The sequence below is a fragment of the Gopherus flavomarginatus genome, chromosome 7 (genome assembly GCF_025201925.1).
Source record: "Gopherus flavomarginatus isolate rGopFla2 chromosome 7, rGopFla2.mat.asm, whole genome shotgun sequence".
In the NCBI taxonomy this organism is placed as follows: Eukaryota; Metazoa; Chordata; order Testudines; family Testudinidae; genus Gopherus; species Gopherus flavomarginatus.
The window spans coordinates 20,945,787-20,967,718 of NC_066623.1; the positions used below are offsets into that span (position 1 = coordinate 20,945,787).

Below are 21,932 nucleotides of genomic sequence, written 5' to 3' on the forward strand. Positions count from 1 at the left end.
GTTATATTTCAGACAGAATAATGTAAAAATCACAATTATAATATTGTGAATGCTGCACTTCCAACTGACTGCTTCTATGGCCTTCATTATCATAATAGCTGAGTCCTCCATAACTATTACTGAATTTATCAAAACAAAACCTCTGTGCTGCGGGGAGTGTTATTGTCCTTGGTTCTCAAGTGAGAAAACTGAGTCACAGATTTCAGAGTGGTAGCTGTGTTAGTCTGTATCAGCAAAAACAACACAGAGCCCTTGTGGCACCTTAGAGACTTAACAGATTTATGTGGTCATAAGCTTTTGTGGGCTAAAACCCACTTCATCAGATGTATGGATCTGCATCTGATGAATTAGGTTTTAGCCCATGAAAGCTTATGCCCACATAAATGTGTTGATCTCTAAGGTGCCACAAGGGCTCTTTGTTTTTGCTAAGTCACAAAGCAGTCGTATAGCAAATAAGTGAGAACAGAGCTCAAGTCTCCCTTTTAATCACTGGACCATGTTCCCTAAATGAAACTTTTTAAAGGAAGTTTTTAGTGGTAACTATCTGTTCTGAGAACAAAGCTTGAATCACTAGAATGGTCTGAGCCTGGTAAAAACGACCGTGATTGATTTTTCTAAAGCAGAAAGGTAAAGAGAGTGGTCTCCTCCTTGAGCCTGTAAGCTGAGCCCTCTCGGTGCCAGGGAAGAATTTTGTAGGTTGTGGGGGGGGGGGGTTTAATTGCATTTCTATCGGTAGTGGAGGGTCTTGCATACACCCTGTAGGCTCGCCAACGTGTAGGGCCCCCTTCTCATAACAGAACTGAGGGGTCCTTGTAAGCAGCTGTCCTTACCCTGGTGGATAGGCTCACCCTCCCCCTGCACGCTCAAAAGGGCAGGCCCAGTATGCGCTGGGTGGGGGGGGGGTAGCACAGCCCCACCGCCCAGCAGGCGCTTCCTAGCCTCCCCGCTCACTAGCTGGTTCAGACGCGGAATCCGCCCGCAGCCTGCGCCTCTGCCACCCCGCAGCGCCCTGGAGTTTCCCTTGTTATCTTGCCCTGCAGCCCCCACTGAGCGCCAGGGCCAGGCTCCTGCAGCTGCCGGCTCCGCCCCGGCAGGGCGGGCTCTGAGCCCGCGCCCAGCCCCCTGGAGGCGGCCCGGCCGCGGGGAGCTCGGGGAGCTGCTGGCTGCCAAGCCTGGCTCAGTGCGGCTCGGGCTGCGGTGTGGGGAGCCTCGCTGAGCGGAGCCCGGGCACGGCAGGAGACGCTCCCAGCCCCCGGCAAATGGCCCTTCGGAGCGCAGCGCAGCCCCGGGCCCGCAGACCGTCCGCCCCCCGCCGCGCGAAGTGATGGGCAACACGGCGCACAAGAGTCTGCCAGGTAAGGGGCTGGAGCGCGCTGTCCCCGGGGAGGGACGTGCTGGACGGAGCTGCCCCCGCCCCCTCTCTCATCTGGAGGGAACTAACCGCTCATCCATGGCAGGGCTAGAGAGCGAGCCCGACGCCCCGCAGAGTACTCGGGATGGAGATACCTTTCCCCATGCTCCCCCTCTCCTGAGATGCCAGGGCTGGAGGGAGCTGCTCCACCTCCTAGGAAGCGGCTGTTTTTGTCTGAGCAAGTGGGCAGCAGCTTTACGCTGTATGATCTGGAGTTTCCATGCTGCTCTCCTGGTGTCCTGCAGTCAGTAGGAAAGGCAGAGCGCTGCCCCGGCTGCTGCACATGCTGCTTTCTGTCACATGCCGCTGTTACTGAGATCAAGGAGACCGGGTTTTATCCCCTGGGTTTGCGGTTCTGGAGTGCCAACACGTGGGTGTATTTGGGGGAAGAACGGCCCCCCTTCTCTCACTGCCACATATTAAAATGTCAGGAAGGAAAGGGGATGAATGGTGTGTGTACAGTCTAAAAGAGAAAAGGAGGAATTTCTTTTTAAAAGGGGGGAGGGAGTTTTAAAGTCCTCTTTGCAGTCTTTGGCAGTGAAGGAAGCAGCATTGTTTAGCAAGGAGACATTTAAAATCCAAATTCTTTTTGTGTATCTTTACATCTCACCTGTTTAAGTTGCTCAGACCAGCAACCCTTAGCTCTCTTTACTTTCCAAATGGTGCTCAGTTTTGTGTGTATGAGCGTGTGGTAAAGGGGGCTAGTTTTCTGTTGTCCATGAGAAGTAGGGGCTGAAGGGGTGTGCTGAGGAGGTGAGGAAGGGTGTTCCTTTCCAGTGGACACATGGGGCAGGGTTAGATATGTGAAGGGACAGATGCTGAAACTAATGGCTTTTGTTCAGTAGCCAAGCATTGCGCTGACAGATGAGATCACTTTAGGGACAGTTTAGGATCTGTATATTTTCCCTTCCTTTTAATCCCAGTTCCTGTGTCATAACCAGAATAAGCTTTCTAAAACTCGAGGGTCCACCAGAGACCCCGGAAGTGATGGGAATAAAGACAATGGACCTTTAGCAGCTGGGGTAGATTCTGAATCCTGGGAGTGCAACAAAAGAGGGTAAACTGGTACTGTTCTTGCAGCTGAAATGGAGAGACCCTGGCTTTCAATTGAAATGCTTTTCATTGCTGTTTTTAAAAAAGGACTTTGTGTGTAATTGTGCACAACTTCTTCAGCTGCTCAGCGACACAAGAGGGAAACTATCTGACAGCAGATCTGAAATGTTTGGTGGACTGCCTTGGTTTTAAAAGGCCTTTTCAGTGAATGCTCCTCTTATATAAGAGAAGCAGATATTCTTTTTCTTACAAGCTCATAATTGCGAGTTTTTCCCCTGAAAGAATCAGTGAATAATAAAAGCTGTGGGTCTTGATAGAATCAACAGTACTGAATTACTGAACCCCTGTGAATTGCTATCTTCAGCTGTTCTTTCTTTTCTTTTCCTTTCCTTGTAGCCATCCTGCATTTCCCCCTTTGTACTTTGGGCACCCCATAAATAAAAAGAGTATTATTGAGCTTATTTAAAGAAACAGAAGGACCTACTGAGTGCACACATGCCTTCCAGTAATCAGCCCAAGGTTTGAATACTGAAGATTTGCACTTGGATTTGCCCTTATATTTTCTGTGAAAAGAGAGGGTGACTCACAAAAGAGCTTTTAGGGTTGTTGTTTGAGATTAGCTATGAACCCAGCAGGAGATTTTTTAGATGGAAGTTTATATCTTATTTCCATCTGCACTTGCATCTCTCTCCTACAGATATTACGCCTATATAGGAAATGATCTTTTCTCATCATAAAAGACATCAGAGCTGATTTATGTAATACTTGATGAATCAACGAATAAAAGACTTAAAGGGAGTTCTTAAGATTGGAGAAAATTCATCCAATCAGTAAGCTCTACAGATAGAGGGCAACCATCCCAAACATGGGAGAGAGCCACAAGCCAGAGGTACATAGAATATTAGGGTTGGAAGGGACCTCAGGGGGTCATCTAGTCTAATCTCCTGCTCAGAGCAGGCCCAATCCCCAGACTGATTTTAGCCCCTGATCCCTAAATGGCCCCCTCAATGATTGAACTCACAACCCTGGGTTTAGCAGGCCAATGCCCAAACCACTAAGCTATCCCTCATTGTTAAAGACAGAACTTCATGAGCAAACAGCTTTACCTGCTGGGATGTGGGATGTAGCTAGAAGCGCTTTTATATTCTATATAAGGTTAAGGGGTTATAAAAGTTATTTCTGCCTGTTGCTAGAACAGTCTTTACTGAGCAGCCTACATGTGCATAACATAATAGCTGGGAGTTAAATCCTTGGTGAAGTCAGTTGTGTTTTGATATTGAGCAATTACTGGTGATGAAAGACTTTTTTTGTTTTTCTCCGTGTTTTTTTTATTTTTCTTAAAAAGCCTTTTCTTCAGACTATAAAATTCCTCACTTTGTCATTGTTCTGATTAACCTTCATTTTCATGTTGTACCCCTGAACTGAGGTTTTCTGAAAAGTACCAATTGGTTGGGAATATTCTGCTTGTAAATGTTTTCCAAGATGTGCAAGGCAAAAACATTTATGATGCTCAAATGTTGTTTGAAATTGTTCTGAAAGATTCTAAAAATGTGACATTTCTGAAATTCTGCTGATTTTTTTAAATAGTAAAAGTTAAAAAAAAAAAAGGCAGCATAATGCTGCACAAAGCATTTAAGATGAAAGAACAACAATTTTTTTCCCTTTAAAATACACATATTTTTCAAGTTTAGGACCAAATTCAGCAAATCTGAACTTAATTATTTGCTTCTGGGGAACTGAGGCCCTGAACCTTAAAGGTATTTAAGTTCCTAACTTCCACTGATTGGTTAAAAGGGCGTGTTTGCCATATTGGGTTCATAGTTTGTAGTGTAGCAACCCTTTGTTACCAAACTGTCATTCTAGATAGAAGCAGGTGTTGAATTTTTTTTTTCAGAGCAGTTGTTTGAAAATGGGAAAGTCCTTTCTGCGGACTGAATTCTTGGGTGAATTCCTATTTACAAAGGCCATGACTATATAGAATTACTTAAATCTAACCTAATATCTTTGAGCATTTCATCTCCTCCTTTCCTGCATATATCTGAAAAATTCTTCCTTTGCACCCTGACAAAATGAACAACACGTTGTCTCGTTTTAGCTCACAGAGAAATTTCTCTCCCATGTCACAGAAGCTGTGGAAGGATTTGAAGGAAGAAAAAAGCCCATTAATACTAGCCCAACACTTCTTTTAAACTTTTTGCTAGATGTACAATGCGGCTTCTTTTTTTTTTTTTTCTTTCTTTTTATTTTTTTAAATCAACATAAAAAGAGTTGAAGATGGAAAACTGATTTCCATTCTGATTAGATGTGGAGAAAATCTAGAGAGAGCTTTTGCATTTGCCTCATGGAAAAGCCAAACAATCAAACTATTTTTGGATTTACATATAAATTTGTCCAATTCTTATCTCAAATGCTGAAAGGCAATCTGAAATCCCTCCCCCCCTTTGCATTGTTCATTCATTTGTGTTTATAAGTTCACTTGATTGAACTTTAGCTGCTTATTGCCACTTGAAACGTTAATCCTCCTTATCTCTTTTTATCAGGCATCTGCATTTAACGATAGAAGCAAGCATCCTACTGATGCTGAAGAAATTGTATCAGGAGCTTGGTTACCTTCTGCTGTCCAAGCATTTTGATGGTTAACACAGTAGATTAAGGCAACTGTCAAATTAACAGCAAGATTCCTAAATGGAGTGGTACTGAAATAAGTGACAGAGCAGGGCTAATGAAAGCCAGTTTCTATATTTGAACTGGTTAAGCAGGCATTGGATGAAAAGAGCTGAGATGTGTCAAATACATTTAACAAAGACTCTGGGGTGGAAATTGATCTTCTCTAGGTGACAGCTTGATGATACATAAAGCACTCTGTCAGCAAAATAAGCTTTCCCTTTGGTTATTAATCTCAGCCACCAATCGGTCAACAGAACTCCTTAGCAATCTGTTCATACATGAAAGTGAATCAATATGATGTGCAAGATATGTTCACTGCACAACAACTCTGGGAATTTAAATCCTTATGCTGCACCTCCTTTCCCTGATATGTGGGCCCAGACCTACTGTGCCTAGTGAGACTTGAATGGGAGCATTGCCTGAGTGGAGGAAGGCAGTATTGGACCCTGTGTTTGGATATGCACCCTTTGCCTCCACCCTCCTGCTGTATGTTGTTTAAAATAATTTGTAGCTGAGTGGTTAAGCAAGAGTGAAAACTTCATTCAAGCCCATCACTTTTCTTTCTTCTGTAGATGATAAACTAGTTTGCAATTTGCAGTCAATAGGTAGAACTTTTGCTGACTTGCAAAGCTGGCTGCGTGGTCAAGTGGAAGTTGTTGGAGGATTATGTCACATACCAAGGACTAATTTTATGACATTGAGGTGAGGTTGTAGGTAATGTTACCCTTGTGTTTTTGAAGCTAATTTGTTCTTGTCTGTTTTTGCTGATTACCTAGCTTTCCCCACTGGTTGCTTTCATCTCCCTAGTCTCTGCTATTGGTCCCCTTGGCTTTGACTTCACCTCTCCTCTACCTGATTATTTCTTCTCATCCTCCCTCCCCTCCCACTGTCTCTGTTGCTTCTTCTTTTTTATTTTACCCCCCACTCCTCCGTTTCAGCCCGACCTTTTCACTCACTCTTCCTCTCGTTCACCAACACAAATCCTATAAGCTATCTCAAATTCTTCCTGTCACATTCTCCTCCTTTATGGTGACACTCACTCCAGCCCTTCCTCCACCCCCAATATGCACTGCAGCCCCCTTCTCCCCCCCATGCCCTTTCCTCCTCCTCCTCCTCCCCTGTTACCAACAATAAGGTTTCTAACTGTTCCCTATTTCTAACCACCTGACTTGCGTCCTCAGCCCTAGCCCCATCCTGGCTACTAACTTCTCTCATCTCTTTCTCAGCCTGTCACACTGCTCTGGCCATTTTTCCTCAAAATATATGTGTGTGCTGGGCTTCCTCGTGCTCATAATATGTCTAGTAGGGAGCTGAGGTATGGTAAAGAGCGGTGAGTGTATAGGTGCCTGAGGAGAGTGGAGAGGTCATCAGACAGGCTTGGAGAGGCTGAGAGAGGGAGTGCTGAAGAGAACTGCTGAGAGCCTCGTGACTTGGAGAAGTCCCTACATTGAATCAGGGCGTAGCAGAACGCTGCAATGATTGGCATGCAGAGAGAGGTCCAGCTGAGAGAAACAGGGGATGTCTTAGCCAGCCACCTGCAGTGGCTGGAGAGAAGCACTGACAGCTGCTCCAGCAGGAGGGCGAGAACGCAGCAGGGAGAATCAAAGTAAGTGACCCATGTACAAGCCAAGAATGTACCAGTTGGGTTCCCAGTTGGTGACTCTGGCCCAAATAGGGCCATTGGTATTTAACAAAGCAACCAGACTCCCTTTTTACAATCTGGCTTGGGTTTGATTGCCAGGCTGCTCCCCCAGCCTTAATCACAACTGCAAAGAATATCAAGTATGGCTGGCATGTCTCTTTGGTAAACATGAGGAATAATGGGGCTTGTTCTAAAAAAAAAAAGATCTTCTCCTTAGCTTCAAGGCCTCTTCCGTATGTATGAAAAATATACATGCCCCCCAGCTACACCCTTCTCGTCCTACTCCCACTGCTAATCTTTACACCTTCATGCGTCTGAAACTCCTTTCAGATTCATACCATGCTTTCGCTCACTCCTCTTCAAGCCCCTCCTTAACGCACCACGTCTGTGAATTGTATCGACCAATGTACACTCTCTGAATGGCTGCTTGTATTTAAACCAAAAATCCCCACTCTGCTCTACACCTTTCCTTGTGTGTACTGTACTGTTTTATCTAGCTATTACGATGCAATCCCAGGAGCTGCTGAGCACTAGCTTCCCTCGGAGGTGAGAGTACTTAGACCCTACGTTGGGGATCACTTGAGAACACATGTTCTTTGCTGGCACATTCAGAGTTGGGGTGTTTTGTGGGGTGAAAATATCCTTGCCATAATGGAAACAAGGAGGGAAACTAACCCTTTTGCCACAGTTAAAAATCTCCTTCACCCAAGTGATGTTTCTCAACATGAGCTTCTTTCAAAATGTTGGCAAGGAAAGATCCTAATGGGTAAATATGGGAGGAACAAACACATCTGTCTGTTCTATGTTGCTGCCCATCAGCCTCCATGTAAAATCAATAGCACTATTGAAGCCCCTAGTGAATTTCCCGGAGCCTCTGGTCTTTCTCCCTTTCTGAGGTAAAAACTCAGCTTGTAGCATGATTTTTGGTGTTGATTGTTTACATTTAATTCATTTCCTCTTTTTGTTTTGTCTGGTTGATAGGGATTGATTGGTTAGAAGGACTTGTCAGTGTCATGTCATTCTTATTCCAACAACCACCTTATTTATATCTCTTTTCCTTTTGGATTGGTAAAGCAGAGCGTGGGAGTTAGGGTTCCTGAATTCTCTTATTGGCTCTGCTACTGACTTGCTGTGGACTTTGATCAAGTCACTTTATCATGCTATGTCTCATTTTTGGATATAAATATTGTTTTGTTGCCCGAGGGCTTGTAAGATCTAATTAACATCTGTAGACCATGAAATCCTCCAACGAAAGAAGCCATAGAAGTGCAAAATAAGATTATCTTGTGGTGTGTGTTGTAGCTTTTTGCATTTGTATTCCTCTGAAGGAAACCCAACACTGAAGACTGTTGTGTGATTCAGGCTCTAGCACAGTATGTATGATTCATATGCTGAGAACTATATATAAACAGCCTAGCACAGGACAAATCCAGAAATTCCTTGCATCCAACTGGTTTGGTAAATTCAGATGCTACTGTCAAAATCTGGATTGTTCAGACTATATAACCAACTATATACACATCCAGGAAAACAGCATCTATCAAAATTGTAGCTCTGTTAATCCACCATGCTGGCCCCAGTGCCCTCTGTCTGTTCAGACAACCATACATTACTTTTCCAAGGGTATTATTCAAATCAGAGCACTTCTCAGTTACTATCTGCTGCTAAATTATATAGTGCATTCTTGACACATGCAATTCAGTTACCTTCCATTTTGTTGTACTTTTTGCATTCTAGAAGGGGTACAGTATTGTTTTAGTAACTGGTAAAATGCTGCCTCTAGTAAACACAGCACTTTTGCACTGTGTGACAGTCAGAAAATTACTGGAATTCAAAGGATTTTTCATTCAGAAGACAGGTGTACCCAAATATAACCATTGTTCGTTTAGGCCCAACTTTTCAAACATAGATGCTTAAAGTCACACCCCTAAATGTGTGTATTTAAACACCTTGTTATAGTGGCCTGACTTTCAAAGATGTTGAACACACACAGCTCCCTTTGAAAGGTAAAGGAAATTGTATGTGTCCAGCTCCTCTGAAAATTAGACCACTAATGTGGAAGTATAAATATGGGTTTAGGTGCTGAACTTTAAGCACTCAAGTTTGAAAATGTGAGCATTTATGTTTATTTGATTTGATAATTCACTTTGAAGCTTATATAACAGTCCTGGTCTCATTCCATCAAGGATCCTCCTCGGTATAATTTTCATTGGCTTTAATCAAGGGTGGAGATAAACATATTGCTCTTTATCTGCGCCAGTGGATTTAGCATTAAGCCAGTTCTGTTTTCCAGGTACACTTCTGGTTAGGCAATGCCTGCTGCACAGCTTGCCTTGAAAAGAAAGCTTGTGTTCTTCTTCTCTATCAAATTGTCACAGTCCCTGTCTGTGAAGGTTTGTAACTAAAATAAGCCTTCACAGAGTGGGGGTATGCGCGTGTCTTAGTGATGGATGTTGCTGGGTTCAAAAGACAGGAAAGGAAGGAAGGAGGTTACAATGAAGCTATTGAAATTGGTAAGAGTGGAGCGGGAGAGAGCATTTGTGAGAACACACACGTGAGTGCTCATTTGTTGAGATGACTTAGAAAGCTGGTACATGCGGTGGTGTTGTGGTCATGTTGGTCCCAGGATATTAGAGACAAGGTGGGTGAGGTGATCTCTTTTGTTGGACCAACTTTTGTTGGTGAGAGAGACCAGCTTTCGAGCTTACACAGAGCTCTTCCTCGGACAGAAGTTGGTCCAATAAAAGTTATTACCTCACCCACCTTCTTTCTCTTAGAAAGTAGATAGAAAGTGAAAGAGAGAGGAGTCAAGCCAAGTGTTGCATCCAGCAGAGAGGTAAGTGTGTTTATAAAGTTATCCCAAAGATTTGGAATCTTTGACTGCTTTGTATTTTTACATTGCTGAGCTGCATGCTGCCTGGGCACCTACTTCTCCTGCCTATCTCTCTTTGGGTGATTACAGCCAGCTATTCTCCCGGGCTTCCCATTACCTGCCTCTCTCCACGGCCGCCTGGCGGGGGAGAGTGCAAGTGGGGCAATTTTCCCCAGGCCGTGGGCTCCACAGAGGCCCCCATGAGAGTTTTTCGGGGCCCCTGGAGCAGGGTCCTTTACTCGCTCTGGGGGTCCCAGAAAACTCTCGCGGGGCCCGGGCCCTCGGAGCTTCTTCCGCTCCAGGTCTTCGGCGGTGGTAGGTCCTTCCACTCTGGGACCTGCCACCGAAGTGCCGGGTCTTCGGTGGCAATTCGGCGGCGGGGGTCCCCACCGCCAAAGTCCCCAGGCCCCCTGAATCCTCTGGGCGGCCCTGCCTCTCTCTTTTCCCATTCTGCGGGATTTGAACATGAGTGGGCAATGTCTTCCTTATTCTCCCCTTGCGAGATCTGTTGCAAGCTTGTGTGTCCAATCTCATCTAAGGTTCTCAATTTAAAGGACTCTCTCTCTGTCTGATAGTCGTGTTCTTCCCCAGTGTGTGCACCTTTTCTTTTTGTCTCCCATGTTTTTGACTGCTGCTTATCTCCATCTGTTAATGCTACCTGTTATGGCAGCCAGACAACGTCTTTCAGTAGTTACTCACACCTTTCCTGACTCCTATGAGCTCTCTGATTTGTGACACCCATCGGGGGCTTCTTGATCTTAGGTGATAGCTCACCCAAGGAACCATTTTCCAGCCCTGCTCAGTGCCACGCTAGATGGCAGAAGTAAGTTTACCTATGCACAGGTGGAGATTGGGGGGGTCGGGGGGAGAAAGCTGTCAGGAGTAGGTAGTTTTGTCTTGCTGGAGCCCTCTAGGCTAGGAAGTTGTTCCCACTGCTGTAGTGTTGCCAGCTTTGGATGTCAGGGATCATCCTGCCAGAACGCAGCCTTCTGGTTGCAGAGTGGCACCTCTGCTACCTGAACCTCCCCACCCCTGAACTTGTTGAAACAAAACAGACGAAGTTTGTGTAGTTCCATTGACTTCTCCAGTTCTGGACACCCACTGTCTGCCTGAGAGGAAAAGGCACTTTGAGCCAAGCAGAGGTGATCCTGCTGTAAGGACAGTAGCTATTGGGATAAGATACTGGTCTCAGACAGATCTTGTTTGCTCACAGATAGGCACAATTTTCTTAATGTTGCTCCCTGTGCTGCTGGTTGACAGCTTTATTGGAAGAAGAGCATGAACCTCTGCACTGTGTAGGGGTGTGGAGGTGTGTGAAAGGATAGCTTAGCCACAGGCTTTTTCTGTCTGCCTGCAGACCTAGGTGCCCTGCTGTCTCAATTGCAGAGTGTCACTACTGCAGCTTCCTGCTGTCTGAACTGGTGCAGAGGGACTTTGGAGGAGAAGTGAGTTGCTGCTTGTTAATTTGTTTTTCCCTCTTTGGCAGTCCAGACTTCTCATTCTGCTTTGTTGTGCTGGCAGAGATGTTTTCCCCCTGAATTTTTTTCTTACGCGTTTCTTTATTGCCAATGGGATGTGTGTAGTTCAGAAAGTCTCCAAACTGAGCAGAAGAGCCCAGGTTCCTTTCCATGTTAGAGCGGGAGCAATGTGATGAAAGAGCTTTGCTTTTCTCCTTTCCCCATTGCAGTGCCATAGCAAGGGCAAGGAGAGTGAGGCACTTGTCTTGGGCGTGCAAAGCGGAGGGGCGCAGCTCTACCGCCCAGGCGGGGTGGAAGGAAAAAAAAAAAAGCCGTGATCAGCGGCAATTTGGCAGTGGGTCCCCAGGCCCCTCTCAGAGGGAAGGACCTGCTGCTGAATTGCCGCCGCAGCTTCATTCATTCTTTGACGGCAATTTGGCGGCGGGTCCTTCCCTCTGAGAGGGGCTGAGGGACCCGCCGCTGAATGCTGCCAAAGAGTCTGGAGCTGGCCCTTGCCTCCGGTGCAAAAATTCCTTGTTATGGCTCTGCCCCACTGTCAGGGCTGGCATGGAGAAGCCAAATCATCAGGCTAGGAATGACTTGCCCTTTGCTGTTGGGAATGCCTGTGAAGCTCCTTCACAGACCAAGTCATTTAACCACATTTTAAAGTTCTTTATTAATATAGAGGGGAAAATCACCCATTTATGATGTGTCTAAGAGCTGCTGACACTTCAAGGGAAAAAAATGGGGAAGAGGTCTGTTTATAGACTTTTCTGCCAGCTCATTGTATATGACACTAATTCCCTGTTCTCTTATTTTACTACCGATGTTTGCATTAAAACAAGACCTTTGTACTTCAGGAGTTCATCTGTTTATTTCCTGTGCTGCAGAGTCACAGTTGTCTATGACATTACAGTTGTTTCTGTGACTATGCTTGTGATGTTGTATTGGACCATGGCTCCAAGTGATGAATAAACAGCCAGAACAGATGAAGAAAGATCTCACTTTCATTTCTAGTGAAGGAACTTGGAAAATACAATCTCTTGGGGAAGTTCTCTCTGGACAAAAATTTTTTTTCATTGGTTCTCTAAACTGAAAAGTTGCTAGAGTTTGCTCTTCTTAATAGTAGTGGAATGTTAAAGCAGCTTATCCTGCCTGACAAGCCTAAGATTAATGATGAAATGTCGTCTTTTGTGGCAAAAAAAGATAATTCCATCCAGGCTTACCTTTTTTGCTCTTAGATATAAACAGAATTCTGACAGCTGCTTTTCTTAGCTTGTGATCTATTTTGGTTTCACAAGGAGGTCTATGGCTCTCATCTTAATGCACCTATAACCCACAGAATAGTTACAAAGCTATCTCTACTCTTCTCTGGCAATGTTAAGTTTAAGAGCATATTTCTTAATGAGGGGAAATTACCATTTCTTGGGGTCTTGGATTTGACAATGTTGAGTCGAATTTTTTTTTTAAACTTAAAAGTAACAAAAAGTACAGTGCCGTTACTAAGGGTTCCCAGCACTGGGATCCCATAGGTGAGGATGGATGTGAGTTCCTGCTATGCTATCACCCTGGTAGAGGGTGCAGAAATCCCTGCTGTTGAGGTGGGGAAGAAGGACTAACTGGAACCCAGGAGGGCTGAAAGTTGAGCCCAGGAAGAGCAGCTAAAGACTGTTGTGTGCCTAGTGTCAAAACCTGGACCAGTTCCATCTGGATGGACATCAGTTGATTGTGAGTGGACCCAGGTGCTGGATCCTATGTGTATCTAAGCCACCTGCTTCTGGGCAGAACCTGGTCTCTGCCTCTACCTCTAGGTCTGTAATACACATCCCCAGGTTCAGACCCTTTGTCTGAACTCTCCCTTGGGGCTTTGGGACTCCACTATCTGGCTTCTTCTGTATTTCAGACCTCTTGAGTCCACCTAGTTGCTTACACATGCTTCCTCAGAGTTCCAGTAAGCTGTGGTCGCTTTGGGTTCTTTGTGGACGACATGGCAGGAAGACAAGGAACACTGGTTTAGCACCGGAAATTCTTAATCACAGTCACTTTACTCTTAAAAAGCTGTGGAGAGTTACAAATCTTGCAAAATAAAAGTCTTAGATGCACCTTTCTGGTCTGATTTCACCCTTTCTGTGAGCTGAGGTTTTATCAGCATTTCAGGTCAGGCAGATTCTCTTTTGCCTTCTCTCTCCAGCCAGTTCTTCTTGCATGTAGGGGTAGATGCCCCCCGCTCAGCAAAGAAACAGCCCTCCGTAAACACAGTCTGTTCCCTTTTGCCATGTGCTTAGGCTGAGGGAAACTCCTGCCCCTTTCTCTTGTCAGGCTTATGCGTAGAGAGTTCATTGTTCCATCGGATTGGGCCAGCAGTTGAGAGACAACCAAAGTTGATGTCCCTAGACAATAGTCTTTGGCCCTTTTCTTCCCAGGCTCAACTTCCAGCCCCCTTGGTCTTCAATTTAGCCCCTTCATCCCCTAAACAGCAGGGGTCACTGTACCCTCTGCAAGGGTGATGGAGTTTTTCAAACCCTATGTATCTTTAAGTCTATTTGCCTTTGCATACTGCATGTACAAATTCACTGTGGTTCCATGGAAGAAATCCTACAAATATTTTAATAAGTTATGCATTGCAGTTGACTTATTTCCCAGAGAGAGTGTCTTATTAAAATTCTAGTTGAGCTGGGACAGATCTTCATACCAGCATCTGATTTGTAAGCTTTAAATACCAATTACTGTATAATTCACCTACAGCGTAGCAGGGTTCTGTTTGTACTGTCTCCCTGATCAAGGAATAGAGTGAGCAAGATGGATGTTTTACAAGTAAGAATTTCAAACAAATACATCTTGTGTTGAAGTTTATAAAAACTTAACCGAGGGATCCGTATATGTGTGTATAAATACCACAGCCCCGAACAGTGATTTTTGTACTGAGTCACGCCTTGGTATTTAGTGTTAATGCAGGATGTGACAAGTTTGGGGGGCAAATATACCCCACCCCCCCTCAAATAGAGATAAAATGTCTTCAGAAGGGTCTTATTCCCTTGGCCACCTGAGGTAATGTGCTGACTCTGGGTGATGGTTTCAAAAGGGCCAAAATGACTTAGACACTCAAGAGTCTAAATCTCATTGAAAGTCTGTGGGACTTGGGTTCCAAAATCCCTTAGGAACATTTTAAAAATGCTGGCTTTGGAGCTTAGCTGTCTGAGAGCAACTTATTTTTCATATTTGAAAAGCTTCAAGGATTCTTGGGTTTGCACTTACCCTCTCCTTTGCTGAGGAAAACTTCAGGGTCAACCAGCATGCACCTCAAGGGAACTCCCACTTCCTCGATGGGAGAGAGATGGAGTCCTAGGATTTTCATGTGATCCTTGTTTTTGAGACATTCACACAGCACTCATGCAAATGTTGCATTTGGCCTGTGAGATTGTCAGAGAGAGAGAGAGAGAGTGTGTGTGTGGTGTGTGTGTGTGTGTGTGTGTGTGTGTGTGTATTTGGGGGAGGCTTTCTGAAGGGACATAGCGCTTTCATGTTAAATCTTGTTTTTCATGGATTTAATACTCAAGCCCTACATGTAACAATAGTTATGATGAATTCCCCCAAGAATGGAACTAAAACACAGCAATTTTCCTGTCCTTCCTCCACCTCGGAGAACTGTGGCAGAGTTCCCTACCTCTGTGATTGTATAGTTTTAGTTTCTTATGCACTGCCTATCAGCCGTGACTCCTAGATCAGTGAGACTTGTCTTCCTTGAGGATACTACCAACATTTGGGTACGGACATAAGCAGCTATGTTACTTGAGTGTTCCATAGTACGTTAGGCTATGGGTACACTACAGAGCTTACAGCGGCACAGCTACACCAATGCAGCTGTAGCACCAGGGCCGGCTCCAGGCCACAGCGTGCCACGCGCGTGCTTGGTGTGGCACGCCGCGGGGGGCGCTCTGCTGGTTGCTGGGAGGGCGGCAGGCGGCTCCGGTGGAGCTGCCGCAGGCGTGGCTGCGGACAGTCCGCTGGTCCCGCGGCTCCGGTGGACCTCCCGCAGACACACCTGCGGCAGCTCCACCGGAGCCGCGGGACCATCGGACCCTCCGCAGAAACGCCTGCGGCAGGTCCACCAGAGCCGCAGGATCAGCAGACCGTCTGCAGAAATGCCTGTGGGAGGTCCACCGGAGCCGCGGGACCGGCGAGCGGCAGAGCACCCCCCGCGGCGTGCCGCCGTGCTTGGGGTGGCCAAATTGCTAGAGCTGGCCCTGTGTAGCACTGCTAGTTCAGGTGCTCTAAGCTGATAGGAGAGAGCTCTCCCATCGACTTAATTACTCCAGTCCCTGTGAGCAGCGGTAGTTAGGCAGGAGAAACTCTCCCACACACAGCGTTGTTCACATTGGCGCTTAGGTCCGTGTAACTTACATCACTTGGGGTGGCTTGTTAACACCCCTGAGGGACATAACTTATACCGACATAAGCTGTACTGTGTACGTATCTTAGTCTGTTCTTACTGTATCTGTTGAGGAGCCTGACAGATTCTCTCACTTCTCTTGTCCTTATAAATGCTGATCAGAGCTCTTGATCTTTGAGGATGTTTTGAGGAGGTTCTCCTGCAGTGATAAAAAAATCAACATTTTCAGAACTAGGTGCCTGAATTTAGGCCACCAAATTCATATTTAGGCAGCTACATAAGTGCTTTGACTCTTAGAGCTGTAGGTACTTCTGAAAAGTGGGCCTTTTATTTAGATGCCTAAATCCATATTTATTCCCCTAACTTCAGGCACCCAGGTTTCAAATCTTCAGCCTCTGAATACAGTTGCCCTTTGGAGGCTGTGTGTTGGAGCGGATACATCACTGGGCTGAGCTTCAGGAGATCTGAGTTCTACTCCTGACTCTGACGCTGACAATGCTGTGTGACCCCCTGAGCAAGACATTTCTGTTTCTGTTTCCCCTCCCCACCCTTGTCTGTCTTGTCTATTTAGATGGGAAAATCTTCAGGGCAGAGACTCTCTCTCTCCATGTGGGTTGTACAAAGCCAAGCTCAAAGGGGCTTTAAGTACAGCTAGATTCTCCCACCTCCAGTTTTCTTGGTATTCAGTGTGTGTCCAGTTCCATATGGACTGTGAACTCCCTCAAGCAAGGACTGTCCCTACTGATTTATTTGTAAGTCACCAAGCATGATGTTGGTGTCAAATATCTATTGAAAGTAATGGAGGGCGTGGACAGTTGAGAGACAGTAGACTTTACTTAAGTCCAAATTGGGAACCTTATATATAAGTGTTGTCAAATCAATAATAACAACTCCTGTCCTGGCCACCCAGTGCCTGCTTTGGAAACTGGATATGTACCTGCCTCCAAGTGCAAAACCTGCCTTCTCTATCATGCTTATATGGTTCACTTTGCCATCATGTCTGACTGCCTCCCCATCCTTAATGTGTTTAGCTTTATAACACCCTTAAGAGACAGGGAACCACTATTTCATCCACTTTACAGATGGGGAACTGAGGCACAGTGTGACTTGCTCTGGATCACACAGGAGTTTGCAGCAGAGTAGGGAATTGAATCCTTGTTTCCCACTGCCTAGGCTAGCATTCTGTCCACTGGCTCATCCTTCCTCTAATTTTGACCCACTTCATGCATTGAGAACTATGTAGATGAACTCTTGTGGCCATATGGTTTTCAGTGCAGAATCAGCACCTTTCTTAGTCAGCCATGAGCTCTGTTAGTTTTGCTTTTGCATCATAATTAAAATAATAATTAATGTTACAGTGCTAGAAGAAATGCCGCTGGGAACCCTGTTCTGTAAGAAAGGTAGAGAGAAATCCATAATTTGGTGAGATTTGCATGTGTTCTGTTATCACTGTTTGCTGGTGAATGGTTCTGAGTGACGTATTCTAGTAACAAACTGGCTTGTTTTTCCATTAGTAATCTTTATTCTGTGTTATGTTTAACTTGAGCAGCTAAGCCTGGAAGGGAAGTCTTCAGCGAATGTAAAAAAGATGCTAATGTGGCAACTAATTAGAAGGAAGAACAAATAATTCTTGTGTGTGGGTGGGAGAAGGCTTGTGCTTTTAATTGTTGCTTTATTATTTAAGACAATCGGACAGAAAACCACTATCTTAGCAGTTTGATTATGCAGAGTAGGTTAGCACTGGAAGTTAGAGTAGTTGTGAAGTAATATAATCATACTTTTATATTCATAACTGATAAACTGGGTTTTAAGTTTAAACTTTCTTTCCCCTGCAAAGAGAGAAATTCAATTATTTCCAGTGCTCTCTAGTAGGAAAGCAAATTCTGTCAGATAATAGTTGTGTGCTTAAGACACAGAGCTGGCAGCCCTAGAAATACTGTGTTCGGTTCCTGGCTCTGCCAGAGACTTCTCACGTGACCTTGGGCAAGTCACTTTCCCTCTGTGCCTCAGGTTCCCCATTTGTTTACTGGATAATTCATGCCTACTTCACAAGCATGTTGTGAAACTTAATTAGTTAAAGTTTATAGAGAGCACTGAGACCTTTGAATGACAAACAGGATAGAAACACACATATATTATTGTTTTTATTGTTATCCTGTCACTGAGATGTAGGCCATGGGTGGAACTGTGGAAGGTGCCATTAAAAGAACTGCTCAAAATGTTTCGTTTGAAGTTTTGTTGGTTCGTTTTGTTTTTTCTTTTCTTTTTTGATCCTTTTTAATGAAAAATGGTCTCTTTTTTAAAATGAAAACTGTCACAGAATTTATTTGTTTTTAATTTTCCCTGGTTTTAAAAACCAATATAAATTTTAAAAATTGTTAATTTCAAAAGTTTTCAGTAGGAAAATGATCACTTTCCCACTATCTCTAATCTCTCAGTTGGCAGCCCCTAACATGGGGCAGTGGAAGAGCCCCAAGTAGCTCTTATTTACAAACAAGCTATAGATTAAAACTTTCTTTTAAAATATATTCCTATTTAGAAAAATACTTAACGATTGACAGTCACGCTCTGACACACATTGTAATCAATAGGAACATCACCATTGACTTGAATGGGAATTGCTAAGGCGTTTTTGCTGATCACTGAGATTTTCCTAAGGAAAGACAAGCTTAAAGCTGCGTGTGACAGCCATGTAAAAGGTTAGTAGAAATATGGGCAAAATATCTGAGATGGTTTCTTCACATGCATCTTTATCTGGACCAGATCTCTCCCAGCTGACCTGTTCGTTGATCCTCCTTTCCTCTTCTTGAATCCAGTACTGTCATAAAGAATTCACTGCCCATGTCTTTAAATTACAGGAACAGTGATGGGTAGAGATTTTGAGCAGTTCAACACTAAAGAAATTTCCCATATATTTCTGTGTCTATATTTCTCTTTTGGGCACAGAACATCCCTTCTATCATTGAGTTGCTGTGTCAGTGTCTCTCTATTTATGGATATCACTGCAGTCATTAGTAACGGCTGAGCTGCCACCTTAGGCAGTTGAGACACTTTTGACTGCCCCTCTCTAGTTTCATTCCTCCATTTGTTCCAAGGCCAGTAACAGCACTAGTAGCTCATGTTGTGACTTGTCCCTTTCTGTATAAACAGAAGATTAGCTAAAGGGAGTGACACTGCTCTGATAGTGCAGTAGCTGTTGCTTTCGTGTATCTGGGAGGAGACTTGGGTTTGCGAATTCTCCTGAAATGTATTACCTGCTTCACGTGAGACAGGGCATCACAGGGATAGATGTTCTGACACTACACTGCTGAGGGGTAGATAACTATGTGGGTGGGGAGGCTAGATGATCCTGCTTTACCTGTTAGGGTGAGCATTGTGCATGCTGATTGTTATATCAGCCTCGAGCGGTAAGGAGGGGTTCAGGGAGCTTCAAGGTAGATGGGCCCCATTCTGTCATTGGAGATTGCGCCACTCTTGGCTGTTGTGTGAGGTGGGAAGTTGGGTGTAACGGAGTTCACCAAGGAAGAAATGTTGGCCCAGCGCTGGGTATGTGAAAGCCACCTCCCATCCTAGCCTCTCCTGCTGACCCTCCTCAATATGGTGGGCCCGTCAAATTGACACACTTGGGATTCACAGAGAGATGGTATTTTGGATGCCTCTGCCATGGGAAATAGAAAGTTGAGATGTGGGAGAGGAGAAAGAAAGGAATTCCACATACGACAGAAATGTACCAATAGGTCCTTGGGCACAGACAGATGGTTTATGCAGCACACACGAGATGCTGTTCACAGAGCATATGAGATGCCTGGAGACTTTAGCCAATACATGTGGGGAGGCTCTCTGATGTTGTGTATGTGGTTTAAACTAGTCGACATTAAGGCTAGGTCCACATGAGAAAAGGTTTGGTAGTATAGCTAATTGGTATAACTATACCAGCAAACCCACCTAGCGTGGACATTGCTTATCCCAGCACAAAAGTGCTTCTTCTTGTATAGTTAATACTGCTGCCCCAAGCAAAATAAGAATGTCTATGCTGGTGTAGCTTATGCCATTATAATTGCATCTACACTAGGGCTTTTGCAGGAGAGAAATGTTTAAAAAAAAAAACCCCACACACACTTACCAACATTACTACAGGAAAAGTTTCTAAGGTAGACCTGCCCTAACTAGTATTTCCTAGAAAATGTGCTGAGGGCATATGGATGACATGTTGTACCTCTTAACTCTTTGTGCTTGTCTTGTGTAGAAAGATGAATTGGAGTCAGTCCACCTAGATCGCTCATTTTAATGTTAACAGCAGGTTGTTGAGGTGTCTTGCCAAAGAATGGTTTCTGTTTGCTGGCTGTGCTTTATCTTCAGAAGGATAGGCATTAGTAATTAATGGGTGTCTTTGTCACTAGAAACCAGCTAGTAAAGTAAACTCAGGAATTCTAAATAGAAACCAGAGACAACCGAGGTAAATCCAAAATGAAAGCCTTGGGGAAGGATGGGATAGAACAGAGGTGGGCAAACTTTTTGGCCTGAGGGCTGCATTGGGTTTTGTAAATTGTATGGCGGGCCGGTTAGGGGAGGAGGTTTATGGCCCAGCCTCCACCTCCTATCTGCTCCCCCCGGGACTCCTGCCCCATCCAACCCTCCCTGTTCTCTGATGGCCCCCCGGGGACCCCTGCCCCATCCACACGCCCTGGCTCCCTGTCCCCGACCACCCCCGGACCCTCGCTGTCCCGTCCATCCCCTCCTCTCATTCCTGACGGCCCCCCTCAGGACCCCAGACCCATCCAACCACCCCTTCTCCCTGTCCCCTGACTGCAACCAGAACGCCTGCCCCTGACTGCCCCCTTCCGCCCCATCCAACTCCCCTCCACTCCTTCCTGACTGCCTTCCTGGGACCCCTGCCCCCATTCAACCCCCTGTTCCCCCGACCACCTCGACCCCATCCACACCCCCGCCCCCTGACCACCAACTCAAACTCCCCTGCCCTCTATCCAATCCCCCCCCCCCGCTCCCTGCTCCCTTATTGCGCTGCCTGGCGCACCAGTGGCTGGTTGTGCCGGCTGGAGCCGGCCCACCCTGCTGCCACCACCACACAGCACAGAGGCCAGGCTCTGCAGCTGCGCTGCCCCAGGAGCTCACAGCCCTGCCGCCCGGAGCGTTGTGCCGGTGTCAGAGCGAGTGAGCTGAGGCTGCGGGGCATGGGCTAGCAGGGTCGGTGCAAGGACGTTTTGCGCCCTAGGCGAAACTTCCACCTTGCACCCTCCCATCCCCAAGCCCTGCAGCAGCTCCCTGCCTCCCCTCCGCCCTGAGGCCTACCCCCCTCCTCCCTGAGGCGCCCCCCCTGCTGCAGCTCCCCACCCCAGCTCACCTCTGCTCCACCCCCTCCCCGAGCCCTGTGGCAACTCCCACCCCCACCCCGAGGCACCTCCCCCGCAGCAGCCCCCTTCCACCCTGAGACGCCCCCCCACACGTGGCAGCTCCCCCCCAGGCCTGGGGAGCCATGCAGCAGCTCCCCACCCCAGCTCACCCCTGCTCCGTCTCCTCCCTGAGCACGCCGTCGCTGCTTCACTTCTCCCACCTCCCAGACTTGCAGCGCCTAAGCTGATTGGCACTGCAAGCCTGGGAGACGGGAGAAGTGAAGCAGCAACGATGTGCTCAGAGAGGAGGGGGAGCAGGGGTGAGGTGAGGCGGGGGGGGAGTTCCCCTGCGTGCCGCCCTCACCCCTTACTTGCTGCAGGCGGCCCTCCCCGCACCCCCCTGCCCCAGCTCCCTCCTCCTAAATGTCGGTGGCGACCGGGGCGGCCAAAGATCTAGCTGCCGTGGTCGCTGCTGAAGAAAATGCCGCCCCCCAAATCCTAGCGCCCTAGGTGACCGCCTAGGTCGCCTAATAGGTTGCACCGGCCCTGGGGGCCAGGGTTAGCCTCCCCGGCCAGGAGCTTGGGGGCTGGCAGGACGGTCCCGAGGGCCATAGTTTGCTTATCTCTGGGATAGAAGCACTAGCAATTCTTCCCCAGTTTTAAGCTTTTCTGAAAGTGGTATAGATCATCACATGCACACCACAGATACACTACAGTTCAGATATTGGGTACTGTCCATCAGTTTTCTTTGATGAAATGAATTATTGAATATGTTATCGAAAGGTCAGCTAATTTTCCAGGATACAGCTCTTAACCAATTTCATGGTGATAACCAGCTCCACGTGCAGATAACTTTTAACCATTCATACACTGCACTTCTATGGTGCGCTGTTTGGAGGCAGGAAGAAGTTTGGAAAATCTTTTTGAGGTCCAGCTTTTCTCATCTAAAGGGATGAATGAAAGCTGAGGAGTGGACTGGTTGAGAAATTGAAAGTGGAACGCAGCTTGGGTGAAAGTGATCACGAAATGGTGAGTTCATGATTCTAAGGAATGGTAAGAGGGAAAACAGCAAAATAAAAACAGATTTCA

General features: G+C 46.1%; 1 protein-coding gene across 1 annotated transcript in view; it reads left to right on the top strand.

Moving 5' to 3' along the window:
- Window positions 1-1,207: 1,207 nt before the first annotated feature.
- The window catches only part of NEURL1B (neuralized E3 ubiquitin protein ligase 1B), a 54,100-nt gene continuing 33,375 nt past the window's right edge, over window positions 1,208-21,932 (top strand). Inside the window, exon 1 of the mRNA XM_050962704.1 lies at window positions 1,208-1,355. Coding sequence (XP_050818661.1) covers window positions 1,325-1,355 — 31 coding nt within the window. The 5' untranslated portion in view covers window positions 1,208-1,324. The remainder of the gene's footprint in view (window positions 1,356-21,932) is intronic.